Source organism: Heliangelus exortis, chromosome 14 (assembly GCF_036169615.1).
Source record: "Heliangelus exortis chromosome 14, bHelExo1.hap1, whole genome shotgun sequence".
NCBI lineage: Eukaryota > Metazoa > Chordata > Aves > Apodiformes > Trochilidae > Heliangelus > Heliangelus exortis.
The window spans coordinates 10285878-10311416 of NC_092435.1; the positions used below are offsets into that span (position 1 = coordinate 10285878).

The 25539-nt window shown below is 39.6% G+C and overlaps 1 protein-coding gene and 2 long non-coding RNA genes across 8 annotated transcripts in view; 2 read left to right on the top strand and 1 right to left on the bottom strand.

The window, feature by feature from the left end:
• The first annotated feature begins 5781 nt into the window (after positions 1–5781).
• On the top strand, positions 5782–14827 carry LOC139802400 (uncharacterized). Its single transcript, XR_011728589.1, has 2 exons — positions 5782–5856; positions 13132–14827. It is a non-coding gene; the product is annotated as an uncharacterized lncRNA (long non-coding RNA).
• Positions 10761–25539, bottom strand: part of DACH2 (dachshund family transcription factor 2) — a 260918-nt gene continuing 246139 nt past the window's right edge. For 2 of the 6 annotated variants that reach the window (XM_071757545.1, XM_071757540.1), the window contains 3 exons: positions 23192–23335; positions 20200–20265; positions 13397–13507 (listed from right to left, as the gene is read on the bottom strand). In XM_071757545.1, coding sequence (XP_071613646.1) covers positions 13461–13507; positions 20200–20265; positions 23192–23335 — 257 coding nt within the window. In that variant the 3' untranslated portion in view covers positions 13397–13460. Of the gene's footprint in view, positions 11667–13396; positions 13508–20108; positions 20266–23191; positions 23336–25539 lie in introns of those variants that run through there. The other 4 variants (XM_071757543.1, XM_071757541.1, XM_071757542.1 and 1 more) reach the window with 4 other exon arrangements.
• On the top strand, positions 14854–20582 carry LOC139802399 (uncharacterized). The gene is made up of 3 exons (XR_011728588.1): positions 14854–15033; positions 15773–15925; positions 19723–20582. It is a non-coding gene; the product is annotated as an uncharacterized lncRNA (long non-coding RNA).

A 25539-nucleotide genomic window follows, 5' to 3' on the forward strand; every position in this document is an offset into this window, starting at 1 on the left:
CAATATAATGCAGGCTCTAAGCATCGGTTTGCTTTTATTTAGAGTAGTTAATCCCATCAAAGCACTCCAAGTGTGCTTTATGCAAACAAATTCCTGTAAATCACAAAGCAGGACTTAATCTGTGTCCTCCTTCATCTTTTTTCTACTCCTATAGTGTAGGTGTATTTTTCTCATGTGCATTTCTGTCATGTGGTCTCTCTTTCTACATTGATACACTGAAACACGCATTTTATTTCATAGAAGTGGACTTGGTATATAAATTATTACATATAAAATAGTCTCCAGAAAGCTAAACAGGAAGGTTACAATAATTAACATGACAGTAGGTGGCAGTTTCCTCTCTTTTAAGTTGCAAAAGAAATGTCCAAGTCTTCCATGTGTTGGAGCTACAACAAATCCCTGGCCAACACATTCCAGTAACTTCTTCCTAGGCAGAAGTTCTCTCTTTGTGGGAGCAAGTTCACAGGTGCCCACCTGGGTTCTGGAGCCAGTCTCTGGGCACTGATACCACATCCAGTTTAGCAGCAACTTGGATTGTGTCTTGATGCAACAAAAAGGTAATTTTGGAGTTCAATAACACTCACCAAAGGCAAAGATTGCCTGGAAGTATTCAGCCTAGCCAGAGGATTTGAAAATTTTCTTCAGTCCCGCTTCCCTATAAAAATCTCCCCACTTCATTCAATTCTCACCAGAATTTGCCTTTTCCAGCTGTAAGTTTAACCTCATGTCAAGTTTAAGTACTATTGTTAAAAGATTGTAGCAAACCTTTTTTTTCAGTGAGCACACAGTTTTGTTTTATGAATGTGCACCTTGGGGTGCAGATACTGCTCTAAATCCATTTTTAGCCATCCTCTGTCCTTTCTGTTCCAAAGCCTATGTACAATCTTTTCATTAGCTTCTTTTTTTTTTTTTTTTTTTGGGGGGGGAGGGGGGGAGAGGGAATTGTGTGGTGGTGTGTCCCTAGGTTTCTTTTTTGTCAAGTATTATTATATAAAGAAAAATTAATGTGAGGTAGAAAGTAGATGCTCTTATAAAGGTTCAATAAATCATTCAAAGTCTGTCAGTTTTCTGCACAGGCCACTAGCAGAATAGATTTAATGGATCTACATACATACAACAGAGCTTTTCTGTATTGCTTAAGTTTTCTCATCTGGCAGAGCATTGCAGCATTTGGAACAAGCCCTGGATCGTGGGTAGAGTTTCTCTGCTGGAGATACTGATTTCTGACAAGCAGCACTTGGATTGTGGGGGAGTCCATGTATATCTGCTCTGTGTTTCTTGATCTATATTTTGAGACACAAAGCCTAAGAATAAAGCACAGAATATGATAATGCAGAATACAGGAAAAGCTCTTGATTACCATTTGTATTTTTAGTCTCCTCATTTCAGGAAGATGCCAAAAGCAAACTTCAGCAGTCACATCTAACTCTATTATTCCTCATGACAGTATAAAATAGTGAGACAGTTTGACAAACCAGATTAAGAATCATAGTTTATATTGTTGCATAAAACTGCTAAAATTGTATAGAAATCTGTATTGTAGATCATAAGTTAATGTAAAAACTCCAAGCTATTTTTTTTTTTTCCACTTTGTCTGTTTAAGCTGCCGGGCAAGTTGTTGCATGAATAAATATATTTTCTTCCTCTGAAACTGTGTAATATTAAATGCCGTGGTGTTGGCATAAAATATAAGTTGATCAGACAGACAAAGATTATTATTCTGACAACAGCATACACAAGGGTATCGTTGTACATTGGATTTCAGTGTGTAATATGGTATAAATCTTCATGAGAGACTCAGCTTTTATTGGCTGCACAGAAGGTGCTTTTCCTTATTAAATACGGGAGATGGTCCCAGGGGATTTTTTTAAAATATCTTTATCCATTTTTTTCATCTCTTCTCGGGGCCCCAGAAGGCTGACAGCTAGAGCTAGGGAAGTATTTCTCCTCTGTCTGCTTGAATATAGGCACAGTCATGCTTTAGCACTTGAGTCCCTGTAATGTTCTGCCTCAGGAGAACCCATCAGATCCCACACAAGCTCCACCTTGCCCCTCCAGAAATGGATGTGTGTGTGCCCTGTAGGACAAAAAAAAAAAAAAAAAAAAAAAATTAAAGCCTTAATTCTGTGAAATGATGGGAGTTTGGGTAAGGTATCCTCCTCCTAAATTTATCTGTGTGGGTTATTTCCCTGACCAGTGCAGGTATCTCATCTTCTCATTTTTCAGACATAAGTAATTAGGAGATTTTCATTGACTGTCCACCAGGAGAGATGGACATCACCCTCCTAAATCAGCTAGACCAAAAAGGCTGTGGAACAAAAATCAAAAAACTCCTCTGGCAGAGCATTGCAGCACTTGGAACAAGCCCTGTATCAGGAGTATCAGACATTCTCTACCTTTTTTTCCAGCCTGATTGTGGCCCACAAGCTTCTTCCCTGTACTGCAATCAATGAAAATAAGCTCAGGAGCTCGTGCTCAGCTGAGACCTCAGTCTTAAAGCAGGGAACAGCCAAACCCATGTAAAGTTTCTTCCTTCAGCTCCTGCCCCTCCTGAAGCCTTTTATGAGCATGACAATAATCCTGGTACCACTGGAGAGGTGACCTTGCTACCAGCTCTCACCATTTCATCAGGGGAACACATGTTCACTGAACCTGCCAGCTAGGACCTCTCTTAATCCTTATTGCAGCAAACATAGGTGAGACAGGAAAGCTATTAAAAGTGCTAACACTTGAGAGCTGAAAAATAATGAACTTTATGGTATCTCACTGCCTTCACCTTCCTTCAGCTTAGCCAGTTGACAACATTTATCAGTTAGGAAGACTGTGGACACAGAGGTGTGCTGCATGTTGAACTGATGGAATTCAAATCCTCCCCAGGTTTGCATTAAATAAGTCACTTTTAAAATATTTACCTCCCTCTCCCCATTTGTAAATAGGAATGAGGTGGATCTTTCATTTCTTTGTAGACCCATATCCACCTCCCCCCCTGCACACCTGGCACATGCACAAAGCATCACCCTGCAGTGGGGATGAAGGCAGAGCTCACCTCCCATCTCTGCAGCCCTAAAAAAAAAAAAAACAACAAAAAAAAAAACCCTGTTCATTACTATGAAAAGTTGTCAGTTGTGATATTTTAGACCCTTTTAAAGCCCCCAGGAAAAGAACCACTATTAAAACTTTTTTTTTTTTTTTTTTTTTTTTTTTTTTTTTTTTTACAATTAATAGTACCCGTGTCTTCTTAGCTGCCCAAAATATTTTTTTTCTCTATCTTTTTTTGTCCTGATACTTTCTTTTATAGCTTTATAGCTTGGTATATTTAAAATCTTAGACTATACCAGTATTTTTTTATACTGGTACCAACCATAAAAATCTATATTCTTCACCTTTATAGCCTAAGTGAGGACTGTGGAAATATTATGGTTAAAGTACACGTTATTAGTCTTGTTTCTCTGCTACTGGTTTGTCTATTATTATGTTGAGAGAAAAAATAACTCGAAGTACAAAATAACACATTTTCACCATCCACAGGAACATGAAATTGCATATAGTTTTTCCAAAATTAGCTATCACATGTAAAGTTATATGGTATATAGCTAAATAATAAAAATAAGTGCATTTTTAGGTGCTCTTCAAATGATGCCACAGTGCTTATGAATTTCCCAGTATTTCTTTGAGTTCATGAAATTCTAGTGGCAGTCCCTAGAACAATGTGGCACACACGTGTACCTGTGCCCTCAGGCTCAGTTTCAAAAATGCAGTCACAAAACTGGAGGGGATAATCACATTTACAGTCCAATATTTTTTCACCTCTACGTAAATGGATGTTAATGAGAGAAAACAATGGTCCAGCAAGGAAAAGGCAAACTGCTTGGCTGTTAGTTTCAAGTGACTTTATCTAATTCATGGCCAAGTTACTTTTTTTTTGAAACAAGTAAGTGGTACAGGTTGGTTGCAGGTTTTATTTAAAAGCCCAAGTACCCATTGACAAAATAAAAAGTAATTTTATTTGTTTCCCTCTGGCCATGAAGTATCTGGTCCATATTTTGAGTGTTATTAAATGTAAGACAAAAAAGTACCTGCCCTAAGTCCCATGCTGTGTCAGAGGGAGCACTGACAGATGGATCACATCTGACTGAGCAAGGGAAGAGTTGGGAGCCAAGCCCTGAAGAATGTGGTGAAGGAGAACAAAAAAAAACTCCTGGGAGCTGTGCTGGGTCAGTCATGGGGAAACGGGTGGCTGCAAGGATGCTTGCATTGTCCAAGGATGCTTCCATTCACTGCCTTTGGCTGGGCTCACCAGGGGGAACAAGCAGTAGTGAGGGACAGAGATGAGAAACTCAAAGGACCATGAAAGCAACCAGGGAGGAAACAAAGTTGGAGCCAGAAACAGCTCAACCCACCAGCAACCAGGCACCCTTCTTTGCCTGGAGTCACTTTATGGACAGAAGAATGGGATGGTGACTTCAGGCAGGCCTGAAGATGAGGAATGATTCTGGGAGGCAAAGATTTCTCTGCTTTTCTGTCCTGTTGGCACAGCCATGCAACAGGAAATTTATTCTTGGGAAGCACTGAGGATCTGCAGTATTACAGAGCCAACTGCATTCAGCATTTCAGGGAAGGTTCTGGGTGTCAAATGCCTGATTTTGGTGAGAAAGATGCTTACCTCAGAAAAACAGGCTTAAAAGCAAAGGATTGTCTGTGGTGCTTGTCAGTTTATCCCTGGATTAGTGTTAGTAAGAAATAAATAGCAGATTGTGCCCACTTTAGGTTTACCCTATTAGAAGCAAAATCAGTTTCAGCAGGGAACAGATAATTTTAACAAAGCCTCTCAGACTTCAAACAATGGTGTCAGTAAAGAACAAATCCAATATATTTGTATGTCTGGGGAAATGAGTCGTGAAGTCTTTCCAAAATCACTTCTAGCTCTATGTAAATCAGGGAGGTGGATGTGTACGTCCATGAATGGTTTAACTGTCAAATTTATTTTTTTTTCCTGTGTAGCAGATGCATGAAGGAAATGGGAATGTTTTGTAACTTAGGCTTTTAAATAATAAATAAATGTCTTAGAGTCTCACTTTGAGACATCTTTATTTTTACGTACTGTGTGTAATACCGAAGTACACAAATTTTTTATTTTTAGAAATAATTATTTTTCCCTCTTTAAAAAGAATATAAAACCTCAAGAATATGTTTAAACATCACAGTTGGCTTCTAAATACTTTGCATCTTAATATGGTTGAAGTTAAGGCAGTAAGTAATTTCTGAGTTTTTCCCTTGAGCTGCGTAGTTCTTTTCATATGTAATTATTCTCTGAGTGCATTAGATAATGCTATGGTTCCCACAGCTGTATACACATCTATAAATCATTAATGAGGCAGTTAACTGAAACAAAACTATAAAAGATTTGCATTACCCGGCAGAACCCAGCCTTAATTGACTTCCAGTTATTTACAATTAATTTTTCCATTTGGAATAATGATTGCAAGCAACTCAGGTTTTGGTTTTTTTTTTATTACTCAGGAATTAGATGCTGACTATTCATCAAAAGTTTTTACAGCAGAACCCTGTCAATGGACAGTAATGAGCTTGAGGTAATCTGATTTTTACAGGCAGATATAGAGATGCACCCCCCCCCCCCGCCCATACTGGCAGAGGAGGCAGGGGTGGGAGGGATGCTTGTAGTAAAATGAGGACAGGAATCAGGGCTAATTTTTTTTTTTCCCCTGTTTATCAGGTACCGAAGTTTAACAACAATTAATTTTTTTTTTTTTTTTTTTGCAGCATCTAGATGAAAGGCAACATGATGAATTGATCTGACTGTGGCTCTGGAGAGAATAAATGGCATGCATGAAGAGAGTGAGTAAATATTTCTTTCTAACTTTGTATCTTATAAGCCTGGAAGATAGAAAGCAAGGAATAAGTGATGCAAAGGCCGTCAAGTAAACATTAATCCATTATGTTATTTTAAAAATTACTTTTATAGAAATACAGCACGCAAAGTAAATCCTCATTAACTTCTCCCTGTTTGAGCAAGCCCCAGAACTGGAGGCTGTGTGTCAGCCCCTGGCCATGCACAACTAAAAGATCTGCTCTGCCTGCCATGGCAGCATAACTCTCAGTGACATTAATGGGCTGGGGATGTGTTCATCAGGAAGGGATGGCACCTTCCAGTTCCTTATAAAACTTAAGTCAAAAATAACCAGAGCCCATTTGCAGCAGCTGATGGTATCTTCATTATCTTTCAATCTGCAGTTTTCAAAAGGCCTAAACAGATCCCATCAGTAGCAACTTCTTGGCCGTTCTCAGTTTCTAAATCACAACTATAAAATATGTAAAAATCTGATGTGTTGAGGGGCACCATACTGGAACCAGTATCAGAGGAAATCAGTCGTTCCCTGCAGCTCAGCCAAAGATACCTTTAACTAGTGCTCCTTGGGGACAAAATATATAAATAAATGTTTGGGTTTGTTTCTTTCTCTCCCCGTCAGGTACAGCTGTCATGTTAAGGAAGTAAAATGACCTGCTTTATTTTTTTTTTTCTTCCCTTCTTTCAAAATCCATAATTCTGTTGTCTTTTCACTTATCATTTAAGACTCTCTTTCCTTTCATGAAAACTGGCTCAACACGCTGTGCCAAGTAAGGAACTAGAAATAAAACCAGAACTAGAAAAAGAACTAGAAATAACACCAAAAAGGGCAGTTGCTCCTCAGCATTAGAAGGATTTCTCTGTAGGCTGTGCAGCCCAAAAGGCACAGAGTGGTAAATATGGGAGAGTTAAATTCTGAGGGATGGTAAAGCTAAGGCTGCTTTCTGCACCTTATCAATAGGTGCCAGCAAAAGGCCATTATAATTGATCTGGAAAATGTGGGCCCCATGACAATCAGATACTTGTAACCTTGAAAATCTTGCAATCTAGTGCTGAAGTAATTTTTTTCCAGGTTATGTGCTGCTGGATTGTGTTACAATGTGTAATGTAAAGTAACGTGACAAGACTAGACATGGGTCATTCAGGCTGTCAGTAATTCAGAGCTTGTCAAATTGGTCCTCCCTCTTCACCAGTCCATGAACTTCACAGACACTTAACTTATTCATGCTGCACTGGCTACCACATTATTTTAGCTGGAAAAGCTACTGTGATGTGTGAAATCCGAGAGGCTTTTTCTATTTTGAAAATGGGCTGGTACCAGATGAGCAAACAGTATTATTATTTTCATTAAGATATCACATCCTGTCAACACATCACATTGGCAATTGCATTTCAAATAATTGCCTGCTTGACAAATTGTATAACATAATTTAGACTTTTACTGTGTTCATGAACCTTCTTGTTGGGATTGATTTCCTGGGGTCTTTTGTTCTTTTTGTAAACTCAGAGCACCAGTAACTTTTTCTGCATGTAAGTGCTATTGCTGACATTGATTTATTTATTTTATTTATTACCACTGGGGGCAACTAGTTTAATAATGGAAAAACGAGAAGTTCACCACATTCCAGAAAGTATTTAACTGATCCACCCTTTCTTTCTTACCTGGGTTCTAAACAAAGCCTGTTTCTGCCTGCCTTGAAAAACAGTGAAAAAGAAATGGAGTTTCTTGAGGGCTTGTTTTGAAGAAGCCAGAAATAATTTCAGTGAAAGCAGAATTTTCATTTGGTGAAAATTTCTGTTTATTTGAAAAACTATTAACTATCAGAAATATGCAATTTACTTACCAGCTCTGTTATAAATCAGGAGTCTTAGTCCTGCCTTGTTTCCCATCACAGCAGCAGACTTCTCATTTTTCTGTGACTCCTTGCAGTATTATGAGCCTGGCCTGGTTTTGATTTGGTTTCAGAGCCAGAGCCTGTGGGTCCAGGTCTGAGAATTAAACACAACTGCTCTTTTCTTGTCCCCTTAATTTTTTTCCCCCCAAGTTGCTATGAACGTAATAAATATTAGAAGAAATAAAGGATCACAACCAGGGTGTGAAGAATTTCTTTTTTCCCCTGGAATGAAATTTCAGTACTCAACTACCAAGAAAAAGCCATGAAATGAATCAGTGATTTTTTTTCCACTGCTTTGCACATTGTAGAGTCATTTCAACACGTGTAATATAGGTGTCAAATGGTAATAAATCAGCTGTCAAATGCTATCAAATACTTACTTTGCACAGGTGTAAATGACCACATAAAATGCAAAGCACTTATCTGACACCAGAAATCTCTGAGTACCATTAGTGTCTTCACCGATTTTATAGAACTATTTGAAAAAAAGTCCAGTGGGGAGTTTATTCCTTGTTATTTGAGTTACTAGTTCTTTCTGTCTGTGATATGTTTTCAAGATGTGGTTCCCTTTCTCCCCCCCACACCCTGCCCTCAAGTGATACCAGTGCAAAAATTTACAAATTTACATGGAATTGCCTCTGGCTGGTTTACAAGAAAAAAAAAAAACAACAAAAAAACCCAAAACAAAAACAACAAAAAAACTTCATAACAATGTTTTGAATGAGAAAGCATTTTTCTTGCCTAAGCATCTCTGTAAGTGCCCCAGCATCATCAACTGATGGCAGCACAGCTCTGGGAATAAACAGACTTTCAGCTAATGGCAGGAATCATCAGGGGAAACATGAACCAGGTATTTCTTCCTGATACAGACTGAGACATATGATTAATGCTAAATGCCAAATCCTACTGGCACTGGAGCAGATTAAAGTTTATTTTTCATTCTTGCTTATTCTTTCTTCTCTTTTTAGCTAATCCATCTTGTTTCATTCAATGCCAATGGTTTTGCCTTCCTGCTTGGCCACTGTGGTGGAAGGAGGGGACAATTCATTTCAGGCACGTGGCCTTTTGGTAATAAGATCAGAACTTCTTAGATCCTAAAACAAGAACTAGGAGGCAAATCATGCCCAGCTCCAGCCACAGTGGAGTCAGTGCTTGCTTCTTCACTGCCCACTTCTTCACCTCTCCAGCAGGAAAGGTGCCTGCCCCTAAGTGCTGTGAAAAACAAACACATCTGTCTCGCCTCTGGCTGACTGAAAAACCACAAAACTTCCAGGGATGGGGCTCCCACCACCTCTCTGGGCAACCTATGCCAGGGTCTCACCAACCTCATGGGGAAGTTCTTCCTAACACCTAATCTAAATCTCCCCTCCTCTAGTTTGAAACTGTTCCCCAGTCCTATCACTACCTGACACCCTGAAAATTCCCTCCCCAGCTTTATTGTAGTTTATGTAGAACTGAAATGTGCACTTTTACATTAACTGTTCAGTCACCCCTTGCCAAACCTGTTGCTTGCTCTGAGTTTCAGGCTTCTCCACCAGTAGGTGTTGGGCTCCTCGGGTTGAGCTGAGACATAAAAGCTCCCTGGCTTGGTTTGTCAGTAGTTATCAGGCACTGCCTAATTAGGACTTAACAACACATTCAGTCTCTGAAGTTTATCAGTTTCCTAAATCCCATTTGCCAGCACTTTGACAATTAAAACAATGCTGGGAATGACAAATTAGAAATCAATGATGTGCTCATCACCCCAGTATCAACACAGCTTTAAGAAATGTAGATCAGCCTTTGAGGAAAAAAAAAAAAAACCAAACCAACACTAAATTTTTCTTTATGGGGTCTAAAGACAACTGCAAAACCACCACCGTTTCAGGGATTGAAATATTTAGTTCCTTTAAGTCTGTAAAACTCCTGATACTGGGGTAACTCCTCAAAGAGCTCTCTCCTAATTCTTCAGCTTCATCCGTGCAGTACCCCAGGTGTCAGGAATTCTGAAATGCTGCCCTACCCCAATGACTGGTTCCAGTCCTTTTTAAAAATAAGGTTTCAAGTGGGGTCTAACCCTCATTTCAGCAAAGCCTGATGGAACACCAACTAAAACTAATAAACTGTCGAAGTCAGAATTTAAGTTCAGGTGCTGCAGTGTTCTACTCACACGTGAGTTTCTATTAAGAGTGCAGGAGCCCTCACTATTCCTAATGCTCCTGTTTCTTCTTATCATTCCATTTTTGATTGTTTAATCAGTGGCAGTGTGATTAATGCACTTATTAGAAAGCTTGCAGAAAAATACTCTGGAATAAATGCTATTTGTTCATTGAAAGACTATTCTGAGCATTGGTATGATCTGTGAAACAGGCAGAATGTTCTCCTGAACTGACTTAACCTGGATAGACAAAAAGATTTCTTTTAAGAATGAAACATCAGATTCTTTTCTGCTGTATGGCATAGCATATTTGAAGTGAGACTTAAGAAGGCAGCAAAAGTCTGTTAACCAGAAAAAAAAATATCTTGTGATAAAAATAAATGTTTGAATGCTCTCTATAGTTGCAGTTGTACTATAGATAGTAATATATATATATATATATATATATGTATATACACAGTGGCATAAGAAATACATTCCCCAGAGATTTGACATTTTTTTGTTTGTTTTTAAGTGATAGGGCTTCAATTCAGGGTCTGTGTGTGTAAACCTAAGTGTCTGTATAACCACAAGTTTATAAGTAAATAAGCATTTTGCCTTCGACCCATGAATGGAAGTCAGGAGTGACCATGGAATTCCAGCTGCCTCTAACCAGCTGCCAGCCACCCATTGAGAAAGGAGTTTCCATTGCAAAGCTCCGAATTTGGGACATACAATAATTAGGAAAATGTTTAATACCAGCCCACCCTCTTTATTAAGTAATTTCTTCAAGTATCTTTAATAGTGCAAAAGATTGTTTTGCATTAGTACAGTAACTATGGGAATTCACAGTCAAAAAAAAAACCTTAAAGGATTTCCAAAGTCAAACAAAAAAATTTTTAATACTGTATTTTTAGCAAGAACATTTTTAACAAAGAATGTGTACTTTAACTTAATATGGTACAACGGAGAAACCATACTTAAAAGTTTCCATTATCTAACACTCTACTGCATATTCATTTTTTTCATCTTAAAAGACCAAAAGCCAAGCTGAACTGAGCATAAAAAAAAGCATCAATTATAATCCTCATATTACGTCAGCTATTAGGGTTTAGCTCACACTTCTGAATTGGTCATCTAATGAAAGGACAATTTTTTACATCATTCTTTTAAAAAATGTACACACATTTCTTTTTAAAACGTAATATATATCGAGTATCTGCTTCAGTAAACAAAGCTTAATTTATAAACACAATCGAAACAGCTCCATGTTGAACAGTTTCAGTGATAAACTGGACTTGTATGATGTACAGCCAGTGAGGACCTTTGTGGCTTAAAATCATTGTGCCATTGCTATCCAGTAATAGCTACCTCCTTAGGAAAAAAAAAAAAAAAAAAAAAAAAGTTCTTTCTTTTCAGGGAGGGGTGGGAGAGAGGGGGGGATAATTCCTGTATGTGCTTAAAAATACTAAAACTCCTTTCTATCTTCGGGGGACCTAAAAATGATCTGTTGCAACAGGCTTGGTTTGGTATGGTAAGCTTGTAAAAAGTCTCAATATTTCTGAATGACAACACGGCAGTTTTCGATGCAGCAACAGTAAATTGCTTGAAATTGTCCTTCAAGTTCCATGCTACAAATCCTGGTCTTCACACAGTACTGAAGGCATCAAAGGTTGGAAGGGACGTTTTTCATGAGCTATATAGTCTTCAAATAGTGATCATTATACATTTCTCAACAATAGGTGTTTCCTTCAGTACATAATGGTGGGTTTGATGTATGTTCTGTTTTCTGGAAGGGAAAAAAAAACAAAAGAAAGAAAAAAAAGCTCAATTACACAGTGACACATTTTACAATTAACTGAAACTTAGGTGGGTTTCCTCATTTGTTTGAGGCTTTTTTTTTTTTTTTTTTTTTTTTCCAAGTCCTATTATCAGATCTGGAAGTGCTACAGCCTCTCCCTCAGGTGAGTCTGCTTTACACAGAACAAGGTGATGGCAAAGCCCTGGTGAGGGGCATGTCCCCCCCAGCCTCAGCTCCTCACCCCCACTACAGGTGTGGGCATCAGCCTTGTTCTGATGGGGCCTGGCAGCCAGCAGCTGCTGAGCAGAGCCTGTAAATACTTTGATTTGGATTTTCTTCTTTTCTGGCATTTGTTTTTTTAATCCAACACTGATTTGCCTTCTTATTTTTGTCTTTTCCAAGGCATCCTGTGCCTCCCCAAGGCAGGTCAGAGAGCAGGGCAGCAGCTTTATATCACTGGTCTAAGGGCCAGTGTGCTGAACCAAAAATTGCATTGCACTAAAAAAAATAAAAATACTGGAAGTAAATCAGTAGTTGTTCTTGGAAAACAATTCTTTCATTCAGAAACTTCCACCTTTATTTTATAGTTTTCTTTATTTAGGGAAACAAAAAGAAAGCCACTTATTTTCTTCATAAGAATATTCCCACTTACAGTACCCATCAACTGTGATTTTTCACATTTAGCAACTTTACGCCCAGAGGAAAAAAAAAAAAAGATAAATATTAAAACACCCACAGAAACTGAAGCTAACAAGGATCCATATTCTTGTTCATTATGCAACAAATCACAAAATCAGCCACACTTACTGATCTTGAAGATGATGGCAAAATGATAATACTGAGAAGCATTTTGTATAATGTTGACATCCATCCCATTACTGTTTTACATATGCCAATACTGAACACTCATAAGGCAAGAACAAGTATTGACCTGCTAACTGACACTGATCCTTGGAGCAATCTCAAAGTTTGCCACATTTCAATTTCAAAATGCATTTCAGCTATAATATGAGTGATTTATCATTTAGCAGTAGCTGTCAAAGTAACCTCCTAGATAAAACAAAAACATCTGGAACCATAAACAGAGGAGAGCAGTAGCTGAATTTTAATCCAAATCCGACATGTTCACTTCATTAGGACCAGGAAACAGCTAATTAGTAATTGAATGTTTCAGGGTTTTAAGGAGGCTTAGACTCTCCAAACAGAGATGATTTAATGTGTATTTTGGATGTAAACAAGAATAAAAATCAGAAAAGCCAGGGACACAGCATCTCTGAAGGAACACTTGGGAGCATGGGAACCTCCAGAGAAGTGGATAAAAGGAGTTTCAGGTCTTTGACTGATTAAAACTATTAAACTCAGTGGGGTAAATTAAAGCCTGGAGAGGGGGTAAGCAGAAATACAAATATTGAACACTTGGATTTGTTTGGTTTTCTTCTTTTTCTTTGGCAAGGTGCACATGACTTCTTCCCCCAGCCCTCTGGAGGTGATCCAGCCTGGATGGAAGCTGCTCTGCTAAAAAACATCAAAACAAAAGGCAGCCCCTGACAGCAGCAGCACCACTACCCTCAAAAACTCCTGCCAAGAGGCTTTGTGGGCTGTGCAGAAGGCACCAGTTCTGCCAGACGGGTGCTCAAGGGAAGAGCTGATTTAACAGAAATGGAATCGGTGAGGTTCAATTTTTATTAAATTAAAAAAAAAAAAATTCAAACTAAGATAAGATGGACCTTGAGGGTACTGACTGGGCTGACTCTTTAAACTTCAGGTGTCAATTTTTCCTTCCTATTTAAGTCTCAAGGAAAGTTGAGTGGAGGTATCATCTGGAATATCTGTAAGAGAGAAAGGAAGTACCAAAACTCGAGCGCAGTCAGCAACCCAGGAGATATTATTGATCCCTACACAGAAAATGCAGAGTTAAATATTTCCTTTTTTTTTTTTAGAAAGCTCTCAATTATTCTCCAGAAATTAAAATACTTCTTTTGCTGATGTGCAATAAACTTAACTCCATGGCATTAGCAACGTCACACAGCAACCACCTATGAGGAATTAACGTGTTAGGAGCATCTGTGCTACCACTTATGGAGAAAGACAATGCAATATTGTCAAATTCATCTTTCTGCAGAATATTTAGCATCCCCTCAGTGTAGCTGACTGCAAGCTACATACCATTTTACTGTAGTATATAGCAAAGATTTGAATAAATCTGTGTGCAATAAATGTATTCTTTTATTAGGTTTATCCCTTAATCAAATATTCATTTATGTGGGTTTCATTCTATTAAAAAATTAAATTATACAAAGGTGAGCAAAAGCATAGATTTACAGTAGTTTAAAGCCTAATCTCATTCTCCAGGGGTAATATTGACAATATAAAAACTGTATAAATGATATTCCCTAACACTAAAATATGCTTATGAGCCCCCTGTGCATGTTATATTGCTTTACAACCTACAGTGAAATGCATGACTGGCTTAATAAGCAAGACATTTAGAAAGGATTTTTTTTTTCCCTTCCACAATGGCTAACCCAAGTAGAGAGCTCACAATTTCTCAGGGATCCAGAGCCTGTGTTAATAATTGTCTCTTCCCTCAGGGTGGTGTTGCCTTCCCTGAATTGTTAGTCCAGGGTATACATTCATCTCTTACACTCTCTTTCAGCAGCAATATCATCATTTGTCTTTTTTCTTTCAAGGTTTTAATGTGTGTATACAGGAAAAATCCAAAAGCAGTAATTATCATCTGCATATTTATTAACTCTTTTTTTTTTTTTTTTTTTTTTTCCCCAGCCTATTCAGCATCTCTGATGGTTCTGAATCCTTTTTGAAGCTTTGTTTCTAACATCTTTGTTTTAAAAATCAGTAATTCATCTGTATTTCCATAAAAGTACTTCAAAACCAAAGCTGCCATGTGTACCCTCTCAAACTGGCACAAAGAAACACGTCCAGTAATGCAGGGGCACAGATCCAGCCCAAAAGGGAGAAATCCAACACAGCTACAGAGTTGTTGAGGTAACTGCAGCACAGTGTAAACTGGAGGAGAAAAGTCCCTGGAGGAAGGAAATTTGGGATCTGCTACATCACGAGAAAACAAGGATAAATTTGTTGTATCAGTAAGTGTAAATTATTTATGCAATTAAAAAAAAAAATATAAACACCAGCACTACATAGTAGTAGAGTGTAGGTGGCAGAGATTAAATAATAAACTGAAAAATCCCTCTTTGCCAATTTAGATGCAGGAGGAGGTGGCCAGAGGTCAGCTGGGGCTGTGCTGCTGCAGTCAGAAATGTATCAGTGGGAAGAGAGCAGAGCTGTGATCCCAGAGCTTCTCCACAAATCCTGCTGGAGGGATCCAAGCAAGGTAAGAACCTGGGAGGGAGCCAGGCAGGAGCTGATCCCCTCAGCCACCCTTTTTGAGGATGTCACCAGAGTCAGCACAGCAGCCAGCTCAGAGCTGAGCACTGGCCACAGCCACTCGTGGAAAACACAAGGCTGGACCAGTAAATCCAATCTACAAAGCTGGGGGTAATTAGCTTGAATCAGCCTCCTTGCAGGAAAAGAAAAGAACCAGAGAACAGTTTGCATTGGCTTCTACCATGGATGAATTCCCTAAAAAAAAAAAAAAAAAAAAAAAAAAAAAATTATCCAACCCTCCTTCCCTAAAGCTCTTGGCAAACAGGAGCGTTGACCAACCCAGCTGGAGGATGCCTCCAGGCCCCTGAAAGCAGGGTAAGGACCAGAGCAGTTACAAAAAAACATACACAAGGGTCCCTTCATTACCATCAACTAGAAAAAAGCCCTGGCCTGCAGCCAGTTCTCATGTTTGGGGGCTAAGCATCCACCAAATAGAACACCAAGCAAAACTTCTTGGCCTCTTTATTAGTTGTCCAGCTAAATTTGCCCCTTCTGTAAATGTTTTCCAAACAGAGCAGTGAAAGAAAGAAAAAAAGTAAAAATAACAATGAGCAGTGAACGGGTTCCTCTCAACTCACAGAATGTGAACAATAAACCCTGCTTCTGACAGCAGCACTAATGAACTTTTGTTTCCTTTCTTTTCATCTCTCACTCTTTCATATAATCTCTTTTTTCCACCCCTGCAGATGTGCAGTCTCTGATGCCTGGTGCTGAGGGGATCAGCCCCCTGAAGATGCTCATCCCACCCCAGGCAGGAGGGATTCAGCACTGGGAGGGCTGAAGGCTCCAGGAGCTGCTGCCCCACTCTGTGCTCTGGACTCCTGAGTCAGCTCTGTCAGGTATTTCCACATCCCTGTTAATAGATCTAACAGCTTGCAGGGAAAATAGGATTTCTAATGAGTAACAGTAGCCAAGGACACAAATATATTCATTGAACACAAACCACGCAGCTGCTGAGGTTGAGTAGCCAGGGAGGTAACACAGTGGTTCCTGCTTAGGAAATATTCCTGCCTGTTAGGTACAGAGCTCCACACTCCTGGGAACACCTTCCTTCATGTTTGTGGGCAGTAAATCACAACATCTCAGCTTCCTCCCTCGTGTTTGGGTGTTTATTCAGAAAAACCCTCTGTAGAAGTAACACCAGGGATCCTATAACCCCTGCAGTCAGCAGCCCAGGCACCTCCTGGCTGGGTATTGCCAAGGTTCTCCTGGTTAGCAGCTAAGGAGATGGCTTCCAGCATCCCCTGGCTGGAGGTTCATGGCTGTGAGAGGCTGAATAAACACACACAAAGTTGTTGTAGGACCACTGCAATGTGATACAGCACAAGGAAACTACTCCAGGTGTAATTCTGACCACCCAGAGCAGGACAGACATTGGGGACAGCAGGTAGCTTGGACAGGAGGAAGGAAAAGCTGCAGACTTAAATGGAGAAATCACAAGGAAAAATTCAGGCCTCTGTTTACTTCATCTCCAGAGTTTCTAATCACAGAGGCTTCAAAAAAAACAGTAAGTACTTGAACAGTTATTCACTGAGAGCAAGACCAAGGCAATAGTACTGTTATTTCCAAGATTTGTTTCTTACTGTGCTGGAGCTCTCTGAAATTCCATAGCCTGGCTGGTTCAGCAGACACCAGATATAATCTGATACAGTAACAAATTTGTTAAACATCCTAAAAATCACTTTCCTTTCTTTTTTCTGCCCCCCCCCTTGCAAGCTTTTTTACTATAAGCTAGATTTGAAAACTGCTTGTAGCAGAATACTGAAAAAATATAGGCTGGGTTTCTAAATAATAAAAGACAAAGTACAATCCAAACTTCAGGAACCCTTCATCTGCAGTAAACTGATTTAAAAAATAAAATTATTGATAGTTACTGAGAGTTTGTGCTAAATCTGTGCCAGGTTATTTCACAAACAAAAGCAGCAGCAGCCCTGGGTCACCCTCCTGTTGCAGGTGCCATAAACCACGTTTCCTCTGAACCATATCTTCACCTCAGCAAAGCCTCTCTCTGCCTGTGCTGCTGCCTCCTCCTTGAAATTCAGAGCCTTTTATAATTTTTTTGTAAATTGTTATCATCAAGTATTAGGTGAACATCCCTTTTTTAAAATTTTAAGCTAACATTGCTTTGCTGATTGTTCCAATATCCCCTAACAATGAAATATAGTGATACAAAAGTTAACTAAGGTATAAACATGCAAAAGGAGAAGTCTCCCTGCGATCATAAAATGATGTTATTTTCTGTTCAGCAGTTCATGTTACTGCTGTTCATGCTAATTAATTAAAGGAGCTGTTGCTGTAATGTGCAAACAGGGAATCTGAGAAACTGAGAGGGCTTTTAGGTCTTGGAGTGAAGTTAAGTCAATCTGGGTGCGGGCAATCAAATGTAATGAAATCACTTGTCAGTGCTAAGCTTGCAAAAACTGTGAAGTTTGACTAGGGAGTAAAAGGATTATAATTAGATTTCCAATAGGATAATAACTAAATGGCAGAAAGCAGTAAAGAGAAAATATTACTTTGTTAGCTAATGGTGCTGCTGTTGGGTTTTAGTTTTTATCAGCACACTTGTAGTTGTGCTAATTTAATTTGCTTTTATCAGCAAAAATGCACTGCTCGAATGGTACTTGAATGTCATTTGCAAAAATCATTGATCTGAAGGTGCACTTAATGACACCCAGTATGTTTATTTTATGTGAAAGGAGATGGGCTGATAACATGGTTGATGCACTGTCTTGCTGGTCCAGGAGTGAGTGATGGCAGGAGGGGTTCTGTGTGCCTGCACCACACACCGTGGAGGGGCTTCCCCACCACAGCAAATCCTCCTTTTTCTATTTTGTCAGCTAAAAAATCCTCCTCTCAGACCAAGGGCTAGGTCAGGTCTACGGAGGATGGAGCAATTAAACAGCAAAGTTCAAAAAAGTTTTAAGTCTCGTCTGCATGAAGTTTTTGTTCAATTAATATACAAAAGCATAGGAAAAAAAGGAGTCAACTAAATGGAAAAGATTTATAATGCAGATCAGAATCCCAGTATATGAACAGCTTGTGCTAATAAAATCATTTTAGGAAATGAGCATAAAATATGATACGACTTAATCACTGTGAAAGGTGGCTGGTGCAGTTATTTTTGTAATTTTCCTTTAAACTGTCTTAAGGAGACCTAGGCAGTGAAACTAATTGAATTTCAAAGGGAAGGCACTGTGTGAATGATAGATTTCTGTCCAGCAGAGCTATTGACAACAGAAAAAGCAAGAGCTGCATTGATGCTAATGCTTTGTTTCTGTGCTAGAGAGAGAGATTTTTGGAAGCTTGGAAACAAGTCTGTATCAGGGACGTGGGTTTTGACCCTTCCTCCTGCCAGGGCCCAAAACCAAAGGCTGAAAATGAAGGGTGTGCTTAAATTGTCACAGACCACACGGTGACAGTAGCTATCAACTACAAAATATGTGATTAAAGTAAAAGAGAATAAAAATTTAGTAGAGTATCAGCATAAAATCAAAAGAGATGGCCAGGCACATGTGAAATCTAAACAAGTTCTGTAGGGAGCTCTTCAGAAACCTTTTTACCAGATGTACTGAAAGATGTGATGGGATCAGATTTTACAAAAAAAACCCAAACCAAGCCAACCAAACAAACAAAAAAAAACCCCTGAATTAAAAATCATAAAATCACAAGGTTTTCTTGTATTATCAGTAAATTATAGGAAGTTTACAAAAGTTCTCTTTAATTCCTTAATTCCTTCTAATAAGTAAATGCCTGTTGGAAGTGGCTATGCATCACTTTCCCAATGTTATAAATAACAATTTTCGATGGAAAGACACCAATTATCACTTCTTTTTCTTCACTTGAAAATTGAAATTAACTTCCTCTTTTTACTAGATTCTGTCCCAGGCACACTTTGACCCTCAGAATCTTTTTGGAAGAGCACCAATCTCAACAGGGATCATAAATAGATCAGAAATGTTAGGAATTATGTTGCTTGTCAACTTTAAATACATGTATCCCAGGTATTTATCCAGTATTTTGAATATTTCTGACAGTAACAATTGCAATACTTGGAGCACAACTCTAATCATATGTGTACCTATACACACACACATTAGATGTATGTATGTGGTGCAATAAAGCTGTGCTTCTCCTTCTTTTTAATACATAGCAGATGAAACTAAACAATCCAAAAAACAGACAGCAGTAAAAATATTTGAAAGCTTCCCTCTATAGATGACAGATGGATGACAGATGCATACCAGAGGTATGCAAAGACAAGCCTTGAACACTTGAGACATGCTAGAAGTTACATTTGGATCTTTTAACTGTCCTGCTGCTCTCTGCACAGAGGGGACTGATTCCTTCCTGCCTTCATCCCAGGTTATTTTTTGCACATCCCCTTCCCTGACCCCCCAGAAGGGTGGGAGTGGGTGATGATATGGGTGAAAAAATTTGGCTTTACAGAAAACCAACACTACAAATCTGGGCTTTCTTTAAAGTGGGAGAATTTCTAATTGCTCAGACCAAATCTCATCACAGGTGACTGTGGATTTTCTGTGTGTCTAATGGGCTTCCAATGGTAATGGAAATAACCCTTAAGATCTCTGCACCTCAGCTGCCCTAAGTGGTGATTACAAACTCCCTTATTTCACAGGCCTGCAGCCAGAAGGCATTTATTATTCTTTGGGAAGCACTCCGAGGACAATATGTGAATGTTCTGTATTTACAAGCAGGCTCTGAACAGTGAAGAAAAGGCAGCACTACATAGAACAAGACCTTCCTTTTCCACCCACAGGTGATGTATATTTTTGAAAACATCTGTGATCTTGATCAGTAGGTGAGAATCAGAGGTAAAGTATTTAAAAAAGATGAATCATATTTAAATCACTTTTAAACTAAGCACAGGTCTCTTGATAGTTAACCATGCACTTACTTCAACACATTGAATTTCTAGTCTTACAAAGTACTGACCTTAAACAGGCTTCCTACATTGCACAGGAAAACAAACTGAAGCTGAGTAATTTACACTTAAAGAAGGAATTTGGAGAGAAAAAACTATTCTGCTTTTTATTAAACTTTTAACATGGCAGATGCTAAACCCGTCCGTGCTGGGCTGAGGTCCATACTGCACCTTGCATTGCTGCACTGTCATGTTGGGTCCCGTTGTGTTCTAGTTCCATGTCTGGGATTCCAGCATCTGAAAGATGTGACACCCAAAATTAATGCATTCCCCTTTGTCCTTCTCTCATGCATCTTTAGAAAAATATTTATAGCAGACGAGGGTGATCCCCACGTTACATGGGCTTGCATATAACATTTGGTCTTCATAGAAGTTTCAGTAGTAAATTGTTTCCAAAATATGCAAACATTACTGGTCTCATAGGGAATTATTTTTAACGAGCCTCACATTTGTCTGATGATCAGATAATAACCAACACATGAGATTAATATGTCTGTAAAATACTCTTGGAGAATGAGGGCATCTGACACGTGAAAAATAAAACTCAGACTGGGCTAACACTGAAGCACACTGGCTCTCCCTGCAAAGCTCAGAATTAAAAGCTGTGGCCAGTGCCAGCCAAGGTGTGAGTGCAGCTCAGAGACAAAGCCTGGTCCAACTGCACCAAAACCACTTGGCTCAGGATGCTGGAAGCATGTGCTAGCACCCAAACCAAAATAATTCTGTATGTGATAGTGTGTCAGCCATTTCCAGATTTCTGAGAAGAGCTTTCCAAAATGGACTGTGCCTTTTTTTTTTTTTTTTTTTTTTTCCTTCCCCCAGGTTGAGAGAGTCTGCTAATGATATGCACTTTTGAACTATTTAATTCCATATTGATGATACCTCTGCACGCAGAGTCCTTTGGGGTGGGGGTGGGGGCTCCAACACCCCAGGGTGTTAGGATAACAGATGCCATTATCCACCTTGTGCCAACAAAGATTAGCATGAAGGGGATGTGATTTGAATCCACGGCACCTCAAATCCTGGAGAAACATCTGCTTCTCTTGTAATACAGCACTTAGAAATTACAGCAAGGAAAAACACCCACACCTGAAAGAGAGCTGTGTGTGCAGTTTGGAAGTTTTTTCTGTGGAGGGGCCTGTCCTGGACTTTCTGAAATAAAGAATAACTGTTCTGTGGCTTCTCAGATCAGTCAGAGTGTCAGGACCCATCCAAAGGTGACATTCTGCTGGTCACCCTGTAGCCTCACTGTGCTCTGTGTGACAGCTGGGTGGGCTGTAAGGTACAGTCCATACCCAGAAGAGTATGGACTCTGTGAGCACTACGTACTACTGTGAGTAGTGTGCAGTAAGTAGTGTGTGCATCTATAGCCCTACAAACACAGATGAGCAACTCAGTAATATTTTCAAATATACTATTTTTTTTCTCCCAGAATTACAGTGACTGCTGTTATATAGAGTTTCCCTTATCCACATTTCTGTTTAGAAGGAAAGTTCAGGGCACTGATCTATTCATCTAGGAAGGCCCTTTCTTTTCAAACCTTTTAGGAACACGTTGTATATATGTGAAGTGACAGTCATCTGTAACTAATAACAGCATCTGTTAAATGAGACAGACCGTCAGACTTAAATTTAAAATATTCAGAATAGCCCTTCACATTTTGTTGTCATAAAATTGTACCTGCAATTAAATTGTGGATTAAGATGCTAATGAGGTACCTGATTTGCATGTGCAATCAGATTAGCATGTAAATATCAGCTTCTTGAAGGCACTAACATATATATGACTACCTGAGTGTGCCTGCAGATCACAAGGTTAGCACCCAGGCCCCCACCAGCAGATGTAAGGACCAGTTTATCACTGCTGGTTTGTTGGTCCCCTTTAATTTGTGTCTTCAAGCACTGCTGAGCACCCCTCAGCAATGGCAGAACCCAGGCAAGTGACTTTACAGACCATCAGGAGGTTTGGCTCTGCCTGTGGGATCTGAGCTGGGCATTTTCTGATCCCAGTGGAGGTGGTGGGAAAGGTTTCTGCTGGCTATGTCCACCCTCTATCCCTTGGGTCACTGTCTCTTAGCAGGGTGCAGCTGCCAACTGGACATCCGTGCTGGGATCACCACCCTACATCACCACCACATCAGAAAAACCAGCCTGGTCCTGGCTACAGTGAGAGACTGGGCTGTAAAACCCAGCAGATGAGAATCCCTCAGGAAGATGTTGTTCCTACAACAAGTTGGGATCTCTTGGGTGCTCTGATGAACCACAACTCACAGTCCACTGCAGTGCTGTGTGGCAGTTCATGTGAACAGGCTTGCCCTGACTTTAAAAACAAAAAACCCAACAATTTGGGTAGCCCTCAAACCTGAGAGCTCACAAGAGGCTACACTCAATATTAAGCTCAGTATTTTTCCTCTGCTTAGGTTGTTAGGGCTCAGCACAAACTTCACCCAAAGACTGGAGGCAATACCAACACAGCAGAGATTGCATTTAACTCCTATTCATGAGCCTCTGCAGAGCCCTAGCTCCAGAACATCAAATTAATTAAAACTCAACTAGGTTCAATCTTAGAAGATGCAAACCATAGTTCTAAACTTGGGTCAGAACCTCTTTAAACAGGAGATGCAAATCCTCCCACTACCCAAAACATAATCACCCTGTTTAGGAGATTAACTGATTCCCTTTTGTTTCATAAGAATATTTGGGCAATATTCAAAACCCAGTCAGCTCTGAAAGCTGATACATATTTAACAAACTTAATAGGTCCTGAGGCTGAGCAAACTTAAGCCAAACAGCTTTTAAAATGAAGCTCAGCAGTTCTAAAAATGAATCTGCTGGGAGAGAAGAGTTCAGAGAACCTTATAGAAACCACATTTCACATTGTCTTAGCTGGCACTGTAACAGATTTCTCTGGTAATATATTCAGCATTTCTTGTCATCTCTGTGTAAACTGCTCTGTCTGTTCCTCTAGTTGCAGACTTATTCATTTTTTTTAATTCATGACCCAGAGCACATGGCCTGAAATAGATTTTAATGATTTCAGGAAAGGATTGTGGGTTTTAAATCTGGAATTTGCTTTGTGCATAATCTTTTTTTTTTTTTTTTTTTTTTTCCCCTCAGTTAAACATCATTTTAAGCTAACTGTGAAAGGCCAACTAAGACATTACCATTTAACATCCTGAGACCGTCACCTGATGTGGCCTGTTTAAGTGCCTGTTCCACTTGTTCTCTTCTCTTTGATTCAAATTCCAAAGCTTCCTGCAATTTTCTCTTTGCCTTTTTTTCTTTCTTCAAGCGTTTCTGAATTGTTGCTGAAATGTAAATATATGTAAGAATGGCTATTAAGGCACAATTCATATGGAATGAAGACAGTGAATGAGTTTATGTTCCGATTTCAAGGCCACAGTTGTAGCTCAAAAAAATAAGATAAAAATCTGACACAAATCTAAACAAAAAAAAAAGAAAAACAAAACAAACCCAACCCAACAAGCCACATCCTGTAGTGAAACAATGAACAACTTGAAAAAGCTTTAGACCTTGTCAAAGAGCTGAAATCTTATTCTTGCTCTGGGACAGCCCCATGGATTTAAGTCTCCTGACCAGAACCTCTGAGTCTCAGCACCAGCCTGGTGGGTTGATGTCACACAAAATTCACCAGTTTGGACTGAATTCCAGCTCTAGTTCTGCAGGGTTTGGCTGATCAGATTAATCTTAGACTTACTTATAGCAAGTGCAGCCATGCTCATCCTCAAAATTAAGTAAATCTCTTGCCCTTCATCCTAACCTTTTTCCTTAATGCTGAGAATCATACTGCACCCTCTTCCTTCAGTAGTTTTATCTAGAAAGATAACCCCAGCACACCAGTTCTGCCTCCCCTCACCACTCCTTGTGGGTGGAGGAAGTCTGCATGTGTCCAAGATTCACTTTTAGTTAGCTTTTCTAAGGAAATGAAATGTATTTCTGCAGGTGAACAGAATGCAGTGCTGGAGAGACTGAAGCATCAGTAGTAATGACTTAGTGAAACTAAGGTGGAATTAGGTGGTCACTGTTTTGGTAAAACTGGAGCAGCTGCTGGGTAAATTTGGAAGCAGAACTGAACTCACAAGAACTATTGCCCAAGGCAGAAGAGTCAGGTGTAAGGCCCAGAGAAGCTGGGTTAAGCAGGTACACACTCGGATGAAAAACCAACTAGAGAAGGGTGTGCAGGGAGTAACGTGGGCATTTCTGCACTTCACTGTGGGAGAAGAAAGAAAGAGGGAAACCCAAGAAGAGGGAAAAAAAAAAAAAGAACCCAAAGCATTGGGTTATGTTGAGAATCTTGGAGGGAAATTAAAAGTGACCTTCCCAAGTTGAAAACAAGCTTCTACCACTGGTAAGTAAATCAAGTGTGTTGGCCTCATTAGTGATTTCTCCTTCTGACTGAGGTGCTACATAAATCACTGCAGAGCAGGGGTCTGGTTGGACTTAAACCAGAAAAAAATGGAGTTCCACAGTGCTGCTCTGCAGCTCTGCCTTAGACCTCAATGGTCCCACAGGCAACTCATCCCCTCCCCTTCCCAGAGGAAAGCAGAAACAGTGCCTTGCCAAAGCTCATCCACAGGCCACTGGTGAAACTGGGGAAGATCTGACAGCACCCAGCAGTGTTCCTGACTTAGTCTTAAACCCAGCTATAAATAAAATTAAAATTCTAACTAGGGAATTGTATGGTATTAACTGTAGCCAGATGATTCATTGGGAACTGCTGCCCTTGCCTATGAGTGTATGCCCTCACTTGTGTAAGTTCAAGCATTAAAATGCACCTTTTAAGCCTCTTCCTTTTCAAACCTTCCCTATTTAACCTTATTATTCACCAGCACCAGGCTACTGTTTCTTGGGCCAGAACTACATGCAAAATATCAACCCCTACCAACACCAACCTTCCTGTGCTCCTGCTGGCTTACAGACTGTCCAGATTGTCCTTAATTTATCTTTTAGGTGTTCTTACACTTTCTTTTTCCTTTTTTTTTTTTCTTTTTTTTTTTTTCCCCCCACCAGTGCTTTAAAAACACTTTCTTGTGTCTCTTTTTGTCTGACGTCCACCTCCTTTCCATTTAAACTGCTTGGCAGGATCTCTACAGCCCCATCACCACACTTCTGCATCAAAAAATCCTGTCCTGGCATCTCCTGCCCCTGGGAATCTGTGATCAGCTGGAAGATCTGACTGGCACGAGGGAGACAGGTTGGACCAGGGCTTGATGTCCACGTCCTTTCTCAGAACCAGTAAACATTTTTAGCAAGCTCTGGAAGGGGTCAAAGACCACTTCATACCCCAGGTCATCCCTGCAGCTCATGCAGGGGATGAAGAAAATTTCTTTATTTGCTGCTGCTCCAGGTGTGTACTCAAGATTCCAAGGGCACTAATAAATCCCACAGATTTGCTACTGAAACAAACCAATGGAGAAGCAGTGGCACTAAAAAAAAAAAAAAAAAAGAAAAATGGTAAAACTACCAGACTAAAAAGGAAAGAATTCGAGCC